This window comes from Brugia malayi, assembly GCF_000002995.4.
Source record: "Brugia malayi strain FR3 genome assembly, contig: Bm_v4_Chr2_contig_001, whole genome shotgun sequence".
NCBI classification, from domain to species: domain Eukaryota; kingdom Metazoa; phylum Nematoda; class Chromadorea; order Rhabditida; family Onchocercidae; genus Brugia; species Brugia malayi.
Window position 1 is genome coordinate 13,818,346 of NW_025062476.1, and position 21,592 is coordinate 13,839,937.

The 21,592-nt window shown below is 23.8% G+C and overlaps 2 protein-coding genes and 1 non-coding gene across 3 annotated transcripts; 1 reads left to right on the forward strand and 2 right to left on the reverse strand.

Moving 5' to 3' along the window:
* Positions 1–2,444: 2,444 nt before the first annotated feature.
* Bm3465 (cuticlin 1 precursor, putative) lies at positions 2,445–5,078 on the reverse strand (the record flags this gene model as incomplete). Its single annotated transcript, XM_001895330.2, has 5 exons — positions 2,445–2,645; positions 3,159–3,427; positions 3,646–3,865; positions 4,232–4,551; positions 4,925–5,078. 5 exons carry the CDS (start codon positions 5,076–5,078, stop codon positions 2,445–2,447), a joined length of 1,164 nt encoding a protein of 387 aa, XP_001895365.2.
* A 1,881-nt stretch (positions 5,079–6,959) lies between these two features.
* Positions 6,960–7,032, forward strand: Bm14577. Its single transcript has one exon. It is a non-coding gene; the product is annotated as a tRNA-Lys (tRNA).
* A 5,895-nt stretch (positions 7,033–12,927) lies between these two features.
* Positions 12,928–18,181, reverse strand: Bm8936 (Uncharacterized protein; the record flags this gene model as incomplete). Its single annotated transcript, XM_043079493.1, has 11 exons — positions 12,928–13,119; positions 13,728–13,937; positions 14,260–14,385; positions 14,711–14,787; positions 15,352–15,451; positions 15,809–15,876; positions 16,212–16,328; positions 16,396–16,456; positions 16,909–16,995; positions 17,125–17,211; positions 18,083–18,181. The coding sequence occupies 11 exons, from the start codon at positions 18,179–18,181 to the stop codon at positions 12,928–12,930; spliced, it is 1,224 nt and encodes a 407-aa protein (XP_042935427.1).
* Positions 18,182–21,592: the final 3,411 nt, after the last annotated feature.

A 21,592-nucleotide genomic window follows, 5' to 3' on the forward strand; every position in this document is an offset into this window, starting at 1 on the left:
CAATAATTTGAGAAATCGTTGATAATTTAGCATTTTACAATTTTAATAGAATGCTATAATGATTAAATAACAATATTACGATTACCAATGATTATGATTTGTGATAACGATTGATAATAAATATGATAAGAAGATAATTGATAAATTACTTCCTGTTTCTTTTTTTTTTTTTGCTTTCTTTTGTAAAATATCTTTAAAAAAATAAATAAAATGTCATCAAATCTCAAAAAAGATTTGATTGTTTAAAAGTAAATTGAAACATTTTTTAAGAAAATGATAAAAATATGATTCATCGGTATTAAATGTTTATTAATTTATTGTCGTAATAAATTTTTATTTTTTATTCGTTGTTCTCTTAACTGTTATTACTGAGATTTAAGAGAAATTGTAAAAAGTTGAGGAAAAAAAAAAAGAGATTAAAAATAGTTTGACAGAAGTTTAATGCTTAATATAAATAAATTATTGGAAAAAAATTTTTTGTCAAATAATGAAAAATTACGAGCAATTCTTATTGATCTAGCATTTCTAATTGATGTATAAACAATAAGATAAGAAAGAAAATGATAAAAATACATCAAAAAAGGATAAAGATTTGCAGTTATTTGAAAAAAAAAAAAAAAGAAAACAAATAATTAAATAAAACTAAAATTAAAATTTTTAAATATTTTATAATTCAAATTACAGTATGGAACAAAAAGTGAAATTTCTAGGAATTTACAGTGATTTAATCATTATGACATAAAATGAATGACAAGAAAATATAAAAGTTTTCAGAAAAATTCAAAATTATTGATAATCAGAAGAGAGAGAGAGAGAGAGAGAGGAGAAAGAGAGAGAAGAAAGTGAGACAAAGAAGAAACCAAAAGAAGCAAAACAAATTAAAAAAAGGAAAAATAATAAAAAATTAAGTTTAATTAGTAATGTTAATTGGTATGTGATAAACATTTATCTTTTATCATTTTATGATAAATTAAATTATTTACAAATAAAATAACCATTATGTAAGAATAAAGAAAAAATGGGAGAAAAAGAGAGGAAGAAAGTGGAAGAGGCAGAGGGAGAGAGAGAGAGAGAGATGAAATAAGGGAGCAAAATGGAAAGAGAAAATTTTTTTAGGGCAAAAAAAGAAAATTTTAAATAATTTGTGTTTCGTTAATGATAAATGATAAATTAACAGGAAAATGAAGGCTAATACGGTATTAAATTATCAATTAAATATAAAAATTTCAAATGATAAAAATGATAGTTTTGTTGATAAAGCAAAATTGAATTAATTTTTCTTCATTTCTTTTTTTTTTTTTTTTGCTATTTGTAGGATTTATGAAAGAAAAATTTATTTATTTTTATAATTATTAAAATAAATAATGAAATTACTAAAGAGAGAAACGATATAAAATGGAAAATATTGGTGGACAAATGCTAAAAATGTATGAAAAGTGATAGTTTATAGGAAAATTTTGAAATTTAGTGAAATAAATGTGATAAGAAAAATCAGAGATTTTAAAACGATATAATTGATAATGTGATGATAAGAGGAAAAGGACGAGAAAAAGATGTTAAATTGAAATTTCTTGATTCGGAAAATTTTTAAAATAAAATAATTGATTTTAGTTAATATAAATAAGTAAATGAAAAGAGAAATAAGAGAATTACACTGAAATTTATGAAATTTTCTAATGAAATTTAAATAATACAAAATCAGATGAAATATGAATTGAAAAAAAAAAAAGAAACAAAGAAACAAACATAAAAATTAAAAGTGCAAAAAGCAAATGATAAATAATTTTGAAAATGAATAATGAAGATAACAAAACGAATATGAGATACAAGAAATAAAAATGATTTTAAAAAAAAAAAAAAATAAAATTGTTGTAAAATTATTCAAAATTGTTGATATAAATAAATTTTCAAAAAGATAATTGCCAAAATTAAAAAGTAAATATATATATCAAAAATTTATAAATAAATAATAATGGATATGATAATAATATAACAATTATAATTACCACACATTCAGACAAATATGCTACTAATAGTTTAAAAAGAAAAGAAACAAAAAAAGAAGCAAAAAATAATTACTAATTAAATTTAATATATTTTTATATAAAAACTATGCGTTATGAAAATTTTGAGCAAAAACACCAAAAGACATCAAAAAAAATTATAACAATTTAATTGCATTAATTATACAAAACTGATTTTTTTTTTATTAAATTTTTTTTTTACAATAAAATTATTTTTCTCAAAAAAAAAAAAAAAAAAAAAAAGAATGAAAAAGAAGTGAAAAAAGCCTTTGTAAAATTATTATTATACTATAATTTGCATTAAAATTTTTTTTTATGTTTGCATTAAATATAAAAGAATTATTTTGTTTACTTTAATTCAATGAATTGCTAACTTTTCTTTCTTTTTTTTTTTTTTTTTGTTTTATTTTTGTTTATAAATTATAATTTAGACTGTTTTGCTCGATAAAAGAAAATAATAACAATAAAAATAGCACACAGTAATGTTGCAAAGATTGCAGCTGCAATTGCAAATGCAATATTTGAAAAGCATAAACTTTGTTCATTGAATGCAATATGTGTCGATGATAAATCCGTTAATTTCTTATTATTTTGTTTCAAATTTTGCAATACATCGTCAACCTAAAATAGATAAAATTTTATTTATTTTATAAATTTTAATTAGTTTTTAAAAAAAAAATTCAAAAGTTATAAAAATAGAAAAATTATTACATAATTTAGTAAATTTTAATGTTAAAAGTATTTTCAATCACAAAAGAACTAATTTTAAATTCAGTTTTTTTCTTTTAAATTAATAAACGAAAAATCTAAATAAGTGTATTTTTATTTATGCATTCCACTTAGCTTTTTGTTTTCTTTATACTGATATAAAAATTATTTTATAATTTTCTAAATTTAATTTTAAACTAAAAATGATTTTAGTAACAAAAAAAAAAAAAAAAAGAATTAATAATATCTTAAATTAATATAAGAAAACAAGAATAAATATAATTACTTGACAAAATATAATAAATAAATAGATTAATCATTGATATAATAAACAAAATTAGTTATTATTATGATAAGCTTATCAGTAATATACTTTCATTTCAATTATAAATATTAGATTCAATTTACAACGTTACTTTTACTTACCGTTTCGTCCATTATCTCTAATGCGGTCATTTCGGTTCTTACGTCCAATGTGTTAGCCGAATCGTACCAAGCGTTTGTGTCACGTCGTTTCCTGGAAGTTCGACGTACTGTTTGACGTTGAGTAGCACCAAAACCTTGTGGCTCAGGACATTGCGGCCTAGTACATTCACCATTTGGCTCCTTTATTGTTATTGTTATTTGACATTGATAGAAGAGTTCTGAACGATCCGCATATTTATAAACGTGAGCTTCTTGCCCAGCCATTAGATCTAAAATTAAAAATTAACCAATTAAAAAAAATGTAATTTTAGAAATATATTTGAATGAAATTATATTTGAAATTTAAACTGCCAATTTAAATTTTAAATACTAAATATGAATGAATGTAAAAATTCAAAAATGATTAATAATATTTGAATAAATTTGAAAAATTGTCTCTTTTTTTTTTCTAAATTTCCAACAAATATTTTTGAATTAAAAATTATACCAGTTGGATATTCCAAATTATTTAGAAGATATCGATCTAAAGCACATCCTTCTTCATTAATTAAATTAATACTGTCACCATTGCCATCATCAACAAAACAGGAATGTACCAAAGCACAGAATGTATCAACTGTTTCAGAATCACATGTCCATTTATGATAAACCGGTTGTCCAATATTAGCATACTGGACAGGTTGTCCGGTTGGACCACCATCCAGAATCTAAATCATATTTGATAATTTCGGGGAAAAAACGAAAGTAAAATTTGAAATCTAAAATGTTATTTGCAATTTTATATACTCTCATTAAGATTATTCAAGTTCTAAAGAGAAATAAATAAATAATAAAAAACAAAAATAAAAGGAATAAAAACATTTCATATCAATTATTTATAAATTGAACTAAAACCGTGCTATTTTAATTATTTGTAAAACAATAAAAAACTTTTAAAAAATTAGAATTAAACATTTTAATTGAAATTATAAATAATAGTATACTATTTAAAATAAAATTTTATATCATAATGTAAACTAAAAGAAAAAAAAAATAAAAAGTATATAAATTGAAAGTGAATTTGTAAATTTTACCTCATATCTACACACAGGCATTGGTACCAATTGTGTAGCAAATACGGTTGTCATTTCGGAAACTTCAATTTGTGTGCTAACAGTCTTATCAGCTTCCATGTAAAAGCATTGCAATCGATATGTTCGATCAACTTTTGTGATAAACTGTGGATGAAACGTAATTACCACAACAGCTGTGACAAATATTCCACGTGGATTTAACGAACGTGTACGTGCGACATTACATGAATCAAACGGTAATGATATTCCGGCTACCTGACGTCCACCTTCATCACTACGACAATCTTGATTACTGTATAATCCTTTAGCATATACATGTCCTGAAATAAATAATCTTATCACTTCCTTTTTTTAAAATTTTTTTTATTTTTAAATTTAATACCTAATATGGTTTTTCTTTTTTAATAATTACTATTCCATGATTATATTTTTTTTTTTAATTTATAACTGATTATGGTTTCTTTTTTTCTTTAAATTATTGTTATGTAAGATTATAATTGTACTAATTTTTCTTACATTCATGATTATTTTATAAATTCATTTAGATTGTCCATGATAGATTATTTTTTAATCATTAAAATGTTATATTTTTAAAAACTGATAATCAAAATAATAAAATGATTATACAAAGAAAAAAAAAATAATAATAAATAAAAGAGTTATTAAAAAATTGTTAGAAAAGAAACAAATTACCTTCAAAAGGATTTCGAGTATTAAAATTAACAGTGATTGATGTTGGACCACATTCAATTTCAGGTTCACCTTCGACACCATTATCAATTGGAATAGCATTAATACTTGCTATTATCATATATGACAAAAATGAGCAAATTTGCATATGCAACATTTTACTTTTTGCTTCTTTCTTCCTGATTTCTTCTCAGTGATTAGTGATGAAAATAGTTGGAATAATAGAATTAGCAAAATGATTAATTTGAAATTGCAACAAATTATTGAATTATTGATGATCAATTTTAATGATCTAAAAAAAAGACAAAAAAAAAATTAGCGCTTAAAATTAACGATGAAAATTATTCGTTTATTTATGCATAAAAGTGTAAATAAAGAGAGAAAAGAATGTATGTATACCATTCAAAATGATATGATTAAAATTGAAATTTAGCGAAAAACAGTATATATAGGTGCGGGAAGAGGTGTCATGATCTTGTGAATATGAAAAAGATTGCAAGAATGAAAGATGATGAAGAGGTAAAAGTGATGATGTGAAGGAATGAAAGAATGAAAGAATGGAGGAATGGACGAATGGATGAATGGATGAATGGATGGAAAGAGGGAATGATGTTGTTGATGATCGGTGAAATGAATTTTATAAATTTGTACGGTAATGATTAAAAAGATTGGTATGAAAAATGTGATATCGACCTAAATTAGACATCAAAGATTATACCTATTTCATATCTTTTACCTGTTCAATTATGAAAAGAAAGCAGAAAGGCGAAAGTTTGATGACGGATTAAACTATTCCCTTAGGATATTTGGAATCTTTCCTGTACACACCACATTTTATGAACAGAATACTTTATCAATCAAAATTTAATTTCCTATTTTATTATTGCTTGACCTTTTTGATGTCTTTCATGAATGATATGAATAATTCTAATATATTTCATCCCATATCCGTTATTATTTATTGAAACATTTCAATTCCTGTTTTGAATGAATGATAAATGATAATGAAAATGTATCATCAGTTCTCTTACAATGCTGTTAAAAAATGTTGAAAAATTAAATTTATCAGTTACAAACAGCTATGAAAATAATCGATAATATTTTAATGAATATTTTTTTTTTTTATGTTTGAAAAAGTGTATAATATTAATTTAAGAATTATAAAAATAATAGATAATATTTTAATGAATCTTTTTTTTTTTTGCAAAAGCGAATGCTTTTTTTTTGTATTTATATTTTAAAATAATTTTAATATAATTTACATTTTAATAAATATTTTTTTATATATTTATATTTTAGTCGAAATTTATTAGCATATTAAGAAAGAAAAGCAAGCAAAATTATCAAATGAAATTGATGAAATAATTATTGAAACGCATTGGATAATAAATAAAACAACTAAAAAAAAAAAATGAAAAGTTAGCTTTAAAAGTATTATACTTATTGAGGTTTGCAATTTTTTATATTACCAATAAATTACATGGAGTAAATGATTTACAGCAATTTGGTTTTTCCTTTTTTTTTTTTGTTTTCATTTTTGATTAAATAATAATTTATTTAAATATATCTATGATTATTAATAGTTTAGTCATCTTTCAAAGATAGTACTGAATGTTCTGCTTGCATTAATTTCATTATTTTTCTCCTTTTGTTTCATAAAAACATACTTTTTTTTGAGATATTTTAGTATTTTGATTTATTAGAAAAATTAAACTTTTTGTTCATTTCATATTCTCCCAATTAGCAATAATTTTTCTTTCTAATATTACTAAACATATCAAAAAAAAAAATTTCTTTTTTCAGTAAAAGTTTTGAAATTTTATTAAGCATATGGAATAAACAGAAGCATTCTTTAGCTTAAAACATTGATTTTTCTTTTTGATCTCTTTCATCTCTTTTTATTGTTTTTGATTTGAACAAACATATATATGTAAGTTAATTAACTTTTATACCATTTTCTTTGTTAGCCATTATAATTTAATTTTAGCTTTTAAATCCGAAATTAAAATTACAAAAAATTTTCCCGCGATAGTCCGGGGCCTTCCTAGCTCAGTCGGTAGAGCATCAGACTTTTAATCTGAGGGTCGTGGGTTCGAGTCCCACGGAGGGCGGCGGAGTTTTTGTGTAAAAATGCAGAAAGTATATTCGTAATTGCATTTCAATATCGCAACTTTTTAAATAATATAAATGCAAAATGTATGAGATTTTAAACTAACATTTTCATTGGCAAAAGAATTATTAATGAATTTATTTTAAAATGAGATTTTTAATTAAAAAAAGACTTTTTTCTTAAATTAATAAGAATGAATGAAATAATTTATTAATTGAATGCATCAGTTTTTTGCTTCTGCATAGGGTAGTATGTTTTGAAATAAAGCAATTAAGTTTGAAAAGTTTTTCGAATTTTATTAAGCATGTCTAAAATTGATTGACAAGCTAATGATGGGCAATAAAATTATCTGAAAAATTATTTTTTTTAGACAGTTATTTTTTCACTGATTTGTAAAAAAAGCAAACAAATTCATTTGCTTTTTTTTTCTTTTATTTCATTAATAAAATGCTTTTTCTTTTATTTTTGTTTTTTTTTTTTTTGTTTTTTTCAGTGATTTGTAAAATTTTATTGATATTTATATCATATAAATTTAATTTGAAAAAATTTTATTATGAATATATTAATGAATATTTGAATGCAAAATATAAGACAATTAATTAGTACATATGTTAATTTGTAATTTTGCATTATCATTGCATCTGTTAACAAAATATAAATATTATGTTGTGATGCATTAATGTATCCGAAATGTCGCATTACAGCATTTTTAATATTTTAACAGAAATATATTAATTACAAGTTGAAAGAAAAATTTATATGTAATTAAATGATTCATTCAAATATTTCTGAAATTAATAATGTTAATTGATTGATGATAATAAAGATAATAGTAATGATGATGAAACTGATAATGGTGTTAATTTGTGGGTAATAATGATGATGACGATGATAGTATGATGATAATGATAATGATAATGATGGTGAAGATAATGAAGGTGTTAATTTCTGGATTTTCAAATTGGACATTTTTGTGAAACAGGGTCAGTTCATCACATACAATAACATTAGTATTGATATCCGGTTCTGTCGTCAATATCTGTGTATGTGTGTATGCATGTATTTCAAATTGTACATCACTGTTAAATTCCGATCAGTTTCAAAAATTATTTAAAAGATTCATTCATTAAACTGTCAATTATTTGCTTGAAAAGATTTGAATGGTCTTTTGATGAGTGATCAAATATTCGTTAATGAATTTTCTTCCCTTTCATTTTTAATATATATAAAAAAATTTTTTGAAAAATATATCAGAAAAAATAAAGAAAAATTTTTGCCCATTACTATTCTAATTACTAATCGCTACTAATACTATTACTATTACTACTTACTATTTACTGATACTAGTACTTACTACTTACAATTTATTTATTACTACTTACTAATGACAACAGATATTAGTACTGTTACTTGATAAGCATTAAAGAGAAAGAATAAAATCAAAACAGTAATAACAAACGATAAATTTTAATTTTTTAAATTATTTAAAATTTTTTTTTAGATGTAAGTCATCCTTCTGACCTTTTCTTCCCTATCAATATACGGTGTAATCCATTGGTATACACTAAATGTGACATTTGATATGTCCCTTACGGCAAGAAGACTTTCACCTTATAATCTCGAATAAATGAATGAAGGGACAGAGAGAGACAGAGAGGGAGAGAGAGAGAGAGAAAGAAAGAAAGAATTAGATTATTGCGGGCGAAAACAATAAAATTTTGTGTTTGGAAAATTAATGGAATGATAATAAACGGAAATTAATCAAAATTAATTTAAAATTTTCTCTTTCCATTGTTTTATTTCATCAATACATTCCTATTCTCTTTCCTTTTCTCATCTTATCTCTTCATGGTACTATAAATTTGATCTTTTGTGATATCAGATTTTGTGACCTCTTCAATAAATCTTTTATTGCACTTCTCTTCTTTTAATCTCACATAATATATTATTTTTAATTAATACTTAAAATTTATCATTTAATCAAAAAGAAAAAAAGTGGTGAATTTGCATTGAAAAATTTATTATAGTAAAATATCTGAAATAAATTTTTTTAATTAAATTATCAATTATTAATAAAATCGAATGAGAAAAAAATTCTAGCTTACAAAAAAAGTTAAACGAATAATTATGGTTCATATTATTTTTATTTTGCTTCTGAAGTGCTCTATTTAAAAAAAAAAATCGTTTTTATTTCTTGATTATTAGATAAATTCAAGTGAATTAGTCGTTAGAAAAATTTCTTAATTTATATAAATTCTTAATTTTAGATTTTTACATAAGGACATTTGTTGAAAAATGAAAAATTTTTTAATTAAATATGCTAAATTTTATTTTTCATTGAAATAAAAGTTTAATACTAATATAAAATTATTAACATTTGCTCAAAATTATACTCATTTCTTGAACAAAAACTTCTGGCGCACTAACAATAAATTCTAAATTCCTGACTTTTCTTCTCCATAACGAAATATTGAAGTAAAACATAGAAAGTTTATTGCATAAAAAGAAGCAGAATGAGAATGATTGTAATTTTAAGAGTGAAAAAAAAATGAATTTTTAAATTGAATCAAAATCTTGACACAAATGTAGAGCATTTATCAATGAAGATGACATTTGCGCATCTAACACGACAATATCTTCTGTTTTCTAAAATTTCAGCAACATAAGAACTAAAAATTACTTTACAAATGGATTAATTGGAAAAAAAAAGTGTCAAATGCTTTTCAAAAAAATAATATCAAACTTAGCTAAAATTTAAATGATATAAAAATTTTTCACAATCTAAAAAATTTTTTTCATAATTAATTATTCTGCATAAAACTTTATAAATAATGAAACTGATGAAAAATTTACATATCATATTCAAATTAATGGGCATTGAGAAGAAAAAAATATAACAAAATCTAAATTATAAAAAAGTTAAAAAGTGTAACTTTCATTCAAATTTTTAAATTAATAATAATATATGAATAAAACATAACAAAACAGATGTGCAAGTAATATCACAATTAATAGTCTTTTATGAATTCAAAAAAGTTAAAGAACTAATAAATAAATTATAAAATATAAATATTAAGGAATGAAAAAAAAAAAAAAATTTCTTTAATCTTTTATTTCAATTGCAGTACTATCAAAATTCTGACCGATGATTGAAACTTTTGATATGATTAGAATTCCCGCGATGATTTGAATTCTCGCAACCACTGGAATTCCCATAATAATTAGAATTTTTACGATAATTGGGATTCCTACGATGATCTGATTTCTCGCGATGAATAGAATCCATCCAGTGATCAGAATTTTTATGGTGGTTGGAATTCCCGCGATGATTTGATTTCTGCCGGTAATTAGAATTCCCGCGGTGATTAGAATTTTCTCGATAGTTACATCCATTTGAATTCACTTTTATTGCTTGCCATTTTTTCCCTGCAAATTTTATAATATGTAAATGTCAAATAAAATTTTTTAGAATAAAATTGATTTATCAAATAATCTTAATGATTTTATCATCATTAATTATAAGAATTATATGATGATTAAGCAGCATAAAATGATAATTTAATGATAAATATGTTAATAACGTAGTGTTAAAATAGGAAATTATAATGAAAATGAAAATGACAAATTAATGAATTAGTATCTTAGTAATAAAAAGTTAATTAATTAATATCTTAACATCTTATTAATGATAACTTAATATGATAAATTAATATCTGAATAATATCCTTCTAATAAGCAAAAATAATATATTAATTTAACAATTATATTAAATAAAAATACTGCAAATATTGCTAATTTAATTACCTTTTTTTTCGCTTTCTTTCTTTAGCACTTCTATGTAATCTTTTTTAATACTCTTTGGCTGATCATTCTCAATTTTCAACAAATTATACAAAATTAAAAATAATGTATGCATGCAGTAATAAAAACTTAATTACCATTTGATCGCGAAATTTACATTTTATTAATTAATAAATAGTTTTTAAATGAAAAAATTTTATCAAAATACCAATTATTCAGATGCATTTCTAATTTTTTTTCTTGTTTTCTCTTGCTATTTTCCATATTATAATCTTTTAATATCCGAATTTATAATTTTAAATTAAATAATTAAATTACCGTAATGGGATCACGCGTTAACTGACTTAAACATTTATTGGAATCTAAAGATAAATTTATAAATTATGAAAAAATCATAAATCTCTATAAAAAATGGAAAAAAAAAAGAAAGAAAATAACTAATGATAAACTTATAAAATTATTTTAGAAATAACAAAAATTTAAATATAATTTTTACCACAATTATTTTCTTTTTCTTTTTGAAGTAACTAAATATGATTTTATTTATCAGATATATGAATATATAAATCAAATTTTAAAAAATCTTAATTAATTTTACTAAACTTTTTTTAAGTTTTATGAAATAAAATTTTTTATTGCATAAATTTTTCTTTTCAATAGTTAATGAATTAAATAAATATTATTCCTCATCACAGATTCATTTTCTTTTTTTGAATTATATAAAAGCAATGAAATTTTGCTGTCTGATACGATTGTTATTTGCCAAAAAGTTACCTAAGAATAAATAAAGCCATTAGTCTAAGCTCTAATTAACCTTTATTCTACATTTTAGCCTTGGCTATTATTAGTTTAATAACAAAACTATTAGCTCTTTTTTCTTTTTCTCAAAACTAATGAAATTTCAGTATAATCAATACTCAAATTACATATTTCAAAAGAGAAATAAAAAAATGATAACGGATTATTTGAATATTAATAATGTTAAGTAAGCTAAATTTAAATAATGCCTAGCTATTCTACTAATAAATACAGCCTCAATATGTCATGCCCAATGGCCTCTTTTGTGTTTCTTATTAAGCCAAGAAAAAACGAAAAGAAAATATCATTAAACCTGAAATTGACAAGATCAAGTAGTCAATTCATTATGTTAAGAATGATTAATTATCATAAACGAGTATGTACTATTCTCACCGCATTGTTGTTCATCATTCAAATTGCACATTTCAAATGATTTTGTGCTTGACGAACAATTAATCCAATTTTCTTTCTAAATTAAACTAAGATATAAAATAAAACTTGCAATGCAAATTAACTAATAAATTTGTAATTGTTAACTTATTTGTGACATTAAAGCAGGTTTTGATTAATTGAAATTATTCTATTTTAATTTACTTTAACTAATTGATGAGAAATGTAATAAATTAGATGAAATAGCTTCATTATAAATATCATTAAAAATCATTTTTAAACGATTTTATCAATAAAATAATTTGTACTAATTTTTCAAATATGGCAGAATGAATATTTTGATAATTTAAATTTTATTATCATTTTTACTTAAAAATTTTCACTTAAAACTTTGAATTATTTCGCGGTATTATTTTATAATTCTAACGTTACAAATAACGTGAAAATTTTGTTGACGTTCACGTTATCTGTCAATAATTTATGCTACGTGTATAATAATTTTCTGTTAACCCTAATATCAATTGCTTCCCAAGTTTTTGACCAACACAAAAATTGCTTTTCATGTGATACTGTGAGTCGAACACGTAGTGTTGCATATCGACATAAAGTTTCTTTTTGCTGCTAAATTTAAATTAAAATTATTACTTTAAAACCAAAAATAAAAAAGGAAAAAACTTCAAATTTTCTTCTTTACTAGATAAAGTATTTTGAAAAGTTGTTTCTATTTTGTGTTTTAGTGAAAAAAAAAAGTTATGGTGAGACTAAATCTGATAATGATAATTCTTTCAATCATCCAAAAAAATATATTATTATCTTTTTACTTTACTATTAATTTAATTCATTATGTAACTATTAACTTTAGTTACCAAATGTATAATAATTAATTATGAAAGTATTATCAAAGTTATCACATCACTTTTGGTAATGAATTAATTAGCAATCGGAATGCTAGCGGTGGTCCGTCAAATGCGATTGTTAGCGGCTTAATAGTTGTGACGCTTAATTGCGTGAGACGAAATCCGAAATCAACGAGACGAACGGTTACTGTTTTTGACGTATTGTGACATTCTTCAATAATAGCACGAGCATATGACTCAAACTAAAAGTATTAATTATATCAAAATTATTGAATGGAATAAGGAAAGGAAAAATTTTACATATATATGCATTGTATCAGGAATATATTTTTACAAGTAATATTCGATTTTTAAAGTTATTATCACAATTAAAAGTTTGTCATAAACAATTTTTTATTTAGTCTAATTTTATCAAACCAAATATAATTTAAATATTAATTTTCTTGGCTCTCATTTTAAACTAATATTTAGGCTTTCATTGATTGATAAATGTTTGTTAAAAAATTATAACAATATAAATATTTCTATAGCAACAGTAGTAATAGTATAGCTCTTATTGTTATTGTCATTATTTTATTATTATTACTGTTGCCATTATCATTATCATTATCGTTACCATTATTATCATCATTATTGCCAATATTTACTATCACTATTGTTATCATTACTATTACTATTGTTATTATTATTAATTTTATTACTATCAATTAGTTAATCAACTAATATCAATTAAGCTATTATTAGTTATTATTATTATATATTATGCTAATATTACATGCATAATACATTACTCAAACTTCTATGCAATATTGTTTCAGTTGTTGTAAGCTATAAATCGGTTTATTCAAACCTTCGTGACCTCACGTGCTGTTCCATCATTAACGATATCGCGTGAACTGAAACGTGCAAGTACCACGCACGGTGTTCCAGGTAACAATTCCTCCCACTGTAACGACTGTGTCTCTTTCATTACAGCGTATACATGATCAAAACACGGTGGTTCAATGTCATCGGAGAGACGAACCCATGCATAAGTATCCTCTAAGTGGACAACGTATACCTAAGATTAGTAAATATCAGATTAATCATTCCACAGATTCAAATACAAAACTTATTTGTTGGCAGTTTAAAATTTACAATAATTTTCAGAAATAATTAGGTCAATAATAATTACTGCAACATTTCATTCATTCATTTTCAATTCAGTTTTAGATAAGTAAAAAATTGTAAAATAAATAATTGATTTTTATTAATATGATTAATCACATTAAATGAAATGATTACTTTATAAATTTTGATATGATTAATTAAGTAAAATTATTATTTTATGAATTTTAGTGTGATTAATCTTATTAGTTTCATTTATTAAGTGAAATAATTACTTTATGAATGATATTAAGTGCCAATGATTGCCCATTAGGATAACGAACAATTATTGCTTCTAAATGATTTCTATTTGTTTCTTCTTGAACCTTCCTTATGGTTTCTTCAGCATCATCATTTGATAACTAAAACTTGAAAATTAATTTTTGAAAACTGATCAGAATAAATTGGTTCGCTTTTAACGAGATAAAATAATGATTCTAACAGATAAAATATTAATAACTTTGTAAATATTAATAAGATGAATCATACAAAATTTTGTTTCATTTTAATATATACTAAATTTTATTTTTTCTTTAATTCATGAAATTTTTATAACATTGGTTAATTAGTTTATTTATAATTGATTAGAAAAGAAAATTTGAGATAATTTGGATTGATTTGACATAATAATATATAATTGTTTTAATATTTTAATTTTCAAAAAAAAAGGAAGCAAATTGTCTCTACTTTATTAAATTTATTATTATCGGTGCTGACTTGTCCTCTTTCATCTTCCATATCAGATATTTCACCTGCTAATGCTGCTGAAATTGCATATTACTTTTAAAAACTTTCTGAAGGATAGTCAATTTATCATATAATTTAGTTTTCTTTTTTTTATCATTTGATTGGAATTTGATGTGATTGTAGCCTTTCAGTATAGCTTTAAAAGTGTTTAAATTGAAATACTTGAATATTTTAATCATAGTTTAGCTATTTTCCAGTTAATAAACTATAAACTAATATGTTTAATTATTCGTTTAATTTTCTTCTGCTTTAAATTTGATTTGATAATCAAAATTGTTATTTAAGCCATCTGCTACCTTAATTTTATTTCAAGTAAAAAGAAAAATTTTATTCCAAATTTTAAATTATATTTAAAATTATATCCTTTCTCTCTCCTTTCTTTTCTGATGAATTGATGATGAACAGTTAATAATTTTATAATCATTAGGTGCTTATTATCTTCTTTTTTTCAATTTGTCAAATTCAAACTAAATTTGTGTGATTTTAAAATTCTCTAACATACTTTAAATATGCAGTGCAATGATAGTAATGTAATTTCTAGCTTTCCTAATTTAAATCACACATTTTTGCTGAATATTTACCTTCAATATCACAAATAAACTTTGTTACTTTTTTATTATTCGAATCTTTTGGTTGCAACGATTCATTATTACCATTAGATTTATTATCATCCATTTTATACTAAATTAAAATGAAATAATTGGAAATGATAAAAAATTAAATGAAATTATCGTGTACAAGCCTTGTATTTTGATTGTGTGATAAAAAAAACTGAAATTAAAGTTTTTTGTAAGCAGAAAAAAATTTAACTAAAATCACTGATAATTTCCAGCCATATTTTTTGTATTATTATCAAAGATATTTTCAAATCATTATTAGTGATACTTCTTAATTACTAAAAATATTTTTATATTGTCAACAAACATAATATATTACTGATTATTATCAACGATATTGTATTCCTAAATTTAGTACTTAATTCTATAAAATACATAAAAATAATTTGATGGCTTCAACGAATTAGAAGAATAAACCTACGGGACGAACTCGATTAGCAGTATTAATTGGAGCAGAAATGACTGATGGTAACATATTTGAACCTCGAACTTGAATTGGGAAACAAAAATTATTACAAGTACTAAATTATTTTCATTACTAAATTGCATAATTATTTCTTACTATATTACTAATTATATTTATTAAAATTTTACTTACTATTATATTATTTCAACACGAAGTTATCCAATTTACAAGTATTATTTGTTTATTTGTAAATATATGATAGGCTATCAAATTTATCATAAAATCATTTATCATTAAAATCTATTATCAATCATTAAGAAAAATCATTTATTTACAATGTGATAAATGAAATTAAAATTCCAAAAATATTTCTGATAATAATTAATAGTTTTTTAAAAAAGTTATTTATTTAGCAAACCATTTCGAAAGCAAAAATTTTGCTGATTTCGTTGACGCATAAATGATTTACGCTTGCTACTAATGCCATAACCAAATTTATAATCAAATTCATTTCGTTGTTGTTTCTTTGTATGAACTAAAATTTTTTTAAAAAAAAAAAAAACGTAAAAGGAACTGGAATAAGAATAATTCTTATAATTAACCTTTTTTATTACTAATCGTTATATTTTGATAAGTTCTCAATTGATTATCACTTTTCTCATCCTGTAATTTATTTTAGCATCATTCCATTCTCGTATATTTCTATTTTTTAATTTTTATATTATTAATATATTTTTAATTTCTCTTTCCCATTACTTTTGATATATTCACCTTGATAAATATATTCACCAAATTTTTGCATTGTTGCAGATTCAAGTATTTCAAGTACTTCGCATGTTTAGCAGCAGTTTTAATTATAATTCACAGGTTAAAATGATTTGAAATGTTTCACTTCTAAATTTTATCCTTTTTCTTTTAAATTAAATTTTGTTCAAAAATATTAATTTTCTGCTTTTTTTATTATTATTATTTTAAATGAAAATATTCATTCAATGCAAAGACATAACTAGTGAAACAAATTGCAGTAGCATAATAATATTAAAAGTGAATGTGACAAAAACGCTAAAGATGTTCTTATCAGTTCCAATCACTGACAACATATTGTATTCTTGTACCTGTATAGTGATATTATCATCAACTGCAGGCTGTTCTATCGTTTTATCTTTGTATTTTTCTGTTCCTGTTACCACTTCAGATTTTATCTCAAATTTCAGAAATTAATTTTTGATTTTAATAAATAAAATTTGAAATGTTAGAAACGTTTTCTTTTCTTTCGCAAAATCAATGTCATTACAAATTTTTCTTGAAAAATTTTAGCATAAATTACAGACCTTTTGTTTTGCCTTTAAATCGCTAATGTTATACTCGAAAGGCTTAGTGATATGTAAGCATGACATTACATATCCATTTCGTAAATCCTTAATTATTTCAAAAATTTAATTGAAATTATCAGATATACTTAAAAGAATGAATGCAACATCATTACTTAATTAATTATAAAATTACCTATGAATCATCAATTACTTTAGTATAAGTAAGATATATAATATCCATTTATTTATTCATTTGTTTACGATATAACATAGCATCAGTGTAAATATAACTGAATAAATTATGAGCAGGAAAAGCTAATGCATGAAGCATTCTGGCAAAATAAAATGAATTTCAGCAAAAAAAAAGGTCTTCCAATAAAGAAAAAGAAAGAAAAAACGAAAAAAACTTTTCTACTCCCAACTTTGTTAAGATTACATTAAAATTTTTTGAATATAACCAATTAGTTATTAAGTAATGGTAGTACTAAAGTATATATTTCTTTTTTTTTCAATTTTTCTATCAAATCAAAGTTCTTCAAAATTTATTATACCATATTTCTTTGCTAATTTTATTGAAAAAAATGTTTTGGTATTATTGGGAAAAAAAACATTTACTAATAACAGATTTTTTGATAGTTTTGTTGAAAAAAAGAAAATTTCGATTATTATCAGAAATCATTTTCATTACAATTACATCATTTTCTTATGCTTTTAGTACAAAAATTTTCATATATTAAAAGCAACTTAATAAATCTTTAAAAAAAAAATCATTATTAAAACTTATTTATTACTTAATAAATCACTATTGTATTTTTGGCAAAGTTAAGAAAACAACATGTGATGAGCTATCAGCGAAATGATTCTTTTATAATTTAATTTAATTAATTAAATATTAAGCATTAAATCACGTAAGCTATCACTGATACCATTCTTCTATAATTTGATTCAATTAATTAATTAGTAAGCATTAAATTACTTCATATGACACATTAGCATTTAGGGCAACTGCTCGAATTTTGTCATCAATGGATTCTATCAGTTGCGACAATCTTCCATCCATGCAATCATTTTCCATCATAACAAACATAAACAAACAACCGTACTATTACCGATACCTTTTGTTTTTTTTTGCAGCAATGAAAGAAAATTTAAGAAATAACACCATTTTTATACAAATTATATTTGTAGTAATCAATAAAATAAATGCAAATCTGGAAAAATTTTTTCTTCCAAAGTTTAAAAAGAAAATTTGAATATTACAAGTGAAATTTATAGCTAAACGTATTTTAAAACAAATAACAAATTTATATACATAATAATTTTTCCTGAAAAAGTTACAATTCATACATTTACTGTAATTATTAGTATCATTTTTGTTTTAACGTTGTAAACAAACAAAGCTTAAAGGTCTTCCTGAATCTGAAAATTAACAAAATTATTTGAAATTCATCCAATACAAGAAATAAATGTAAAAAGCTTTTGTACATTTCAATTTACTTAAAATGACTCATACCAAATATTAATACCCTTCCCCAATCCAATCTCACTACGAGAAAAAAACAAATGGCGAAAGTGAAGGAAAGCAAAAGGAAGTACCTCCCTACATTTTCTTGCGCCCACAATGACTGCAAGCAGAGACTGTCCAACCCTTTTGTTTTCTACAGAGATATTATTTGTCCTCTCTCTCTCTCTCTTTCTAATCTCTGATATATCTCAATTTGACATCTTCATATATCATCTATCTGTACAGATAAAAAATGACAAGATGACTGTTACGAGAGCTGCCATGTACACATCTATTAAACTTGTAAATACACTTAAAATATTCCCTCAGACTATGACCTACCATCGAAGCATCAAAACTCTATATGAATGATTTAATGGGATAAGTTTCTCTCTTCATCTAAATTACAATCTCTTTCTTTTCTCTCTTTTTTCTCTTTTTGTAGCAAAAAAATGTTAAAATAAATTGCTCACTTTCTCCTTCTATCGTTCCTTCAGAAATATAAAATAATTCAATGATTAAACAAAATACAAATGCACTAAATTGTGTTCATGTAAGAATGCTCATGCATTTATCAAAACTACATTTAAATTTTTTTTTGAAACAATAATTAAAAAAGCAAGCGTTCATAGAATGGTATGAATACCTCACAAGATGATTCAAGTCTAAATTTGGAAACAGAAGGCCTTTCCCTATTAGAACACAAGAACATGTAGATTTTGAAAGAAGCTGGGAGGTGTAGGAAATGAGTGAAACTGAATTTATTGTCATCTTTGGTATATGACCAGCAAATATTTCAGTAAGCAAAAATAAGGATTACTCATGAGTACTTCATAACTCAATTTGAATCTTTTTTTCTTTAATTTAAATCTTTTTTTATCCCCTTTTTGTTTTGTTGAAATAATTTTCTCAAATTTTAATTCCCTAATTTTTTATTTTTGAACTTACCAACATTTCAAAATTGATCATTGAGATCACAAAATATTTCAACCAATTCCTTTCAAATATTACAGAAAGATTGATGCCCCCTCCCCCACCCCCCTGAAACTTAGCTTCAAAACAAAGCAAAGATCAAAGCAAATCAGAAACCTAAAATTTTAAAGCAATGAATACGTTAGCCATGTACTATGCACCATTCTCATTATGAACAAGTGAATTAGATTGAGCATAATTTTATTTGCTCTTTATTGCCTAATCTACCAGATGATGATCTACCGACCTGCTGCTGCTGGGTTCAATCACAAATTTCAATATCAATTAAGTACCAATGTGTAATGAATGACTCTAATAGGCCACATCGAACCAATGATTTCATCCGAAACTTTGGAAAGTTTTTAAACTTTGAAAAAAATAAGGAAAAAGTTTCTTCAATACTTAATTACATTTGTAACTCACTTCCGATCTAATTGCTTACTCAATTTCAAAACAGAGAAATGCAAATGTACTTCCCCGCCATTTTGTAAAAGAGCCACCCTATTTACCGAAATATCTATTTATATCATTGTGATTTATTTCATAATTAATTGCAAGAAAACTTTAGAAAAATTAAGTAATATTAAGCAAATACAAATAAAAAAGAAAACAAACAATGAAAACAAAACGTTACAATCTTTCAGTGTCACTAATGTGAACAAAAATCAGCGTTCAGAATTTTGCAGTGAATCAAACTTGGCCATGATATTGCTAATTTTGCAGTGAATTAAACTTGGCCATGATATTGCTAATTTTGCAGTGAATTAAACTTGGCCATGATATTGCTAATTTTGCAGTGAATTAAACTTGGCCATGATATTGCTAATTTTGCAGTGAATTAAACTTGGCCATGATATTGCTAATTTTGCAGTGAATTGAACTTGGCCACGATATTGCTAATTCTGCAGTGAATTAAACTTGGCCGTGATATTGCTAATTTTGCAGTGAATTAAACTTGGCCATGATATTGCTAATTTTGTCTAGCAATTATGCATTATTAACAAACTTAATTAATGATATAAAATTAGGATAAGAACTACGTAGTCAGTAAGAATGACGTAATTTTTTTTTGTAGAAGAACAACAAACATTTCAAACCAAATTTTGAATCCTTACGTACTGAACTACACTTGCAGGCAGAAATACTTCTAAAGAAGGCAGCATGGTTCAAAATATTCTGTAGGGCAAAAAGTAGGGCAATTCAACTGAAAAAAAAAAAGTATAAAATATATGTGCAAAGCTATAGGAATGTTGGATTAAAAGAACTTATTCAAAGCAGACTTCAATTAATTTAAAATCTGAAATTTAAAAAGAATGGAAATGGGAGAATTTGAGGGCAGTCAGATACATTTAGACCTAAAATATATTTAGAATATTATTAAGCTGAACACGCAATATAAATTTAAAAGAAATAACGAAACCAATAAACCACCAAAATTCTAAGTAGTTAGATAATAAATCATAAATGCACTAATTATTACGCCCATTCCCTACCCCTCTAAAAGGACAAATGGCCCCCAAAATGAATAAATATTGTATTATAGAGAAAAAATATACAATTGAATGAAGGGCAGTACTTACTTGCTGTGAAGGGAAATGAATGCCTCACTTGGAAGGAAGGGAAGTAATACCCAACTTGTAGGGGAGGGAAGTAATACCCAACTTGCGTCTCAAATAGTAATATTAAGATATGCACATGCTTCAAGCACTCTTTGAGACTATCAGAAATGCTCTAATGCGACCATACGTGCAGTTCTGCTGAATAAAAGGATAAGTGCGCCCCATCATTTTGTTTGCTGAAAAGAATAAATACGATAAGGGAAGTGATTGCCCGACTTGCAGAGGACAGAGAGAGATCTCGGAGTACTTTTAATCATTTTATCGTTCATCAAAACAATTGCACCAACAACTGATATCTGTTTTGCATCTCAAGCGGTAATATTAAGATGTGCGCAGATAGCACTCACTCTTATCACATTCTCCGCATACTCGGACTACTCTTTGAGTGTCC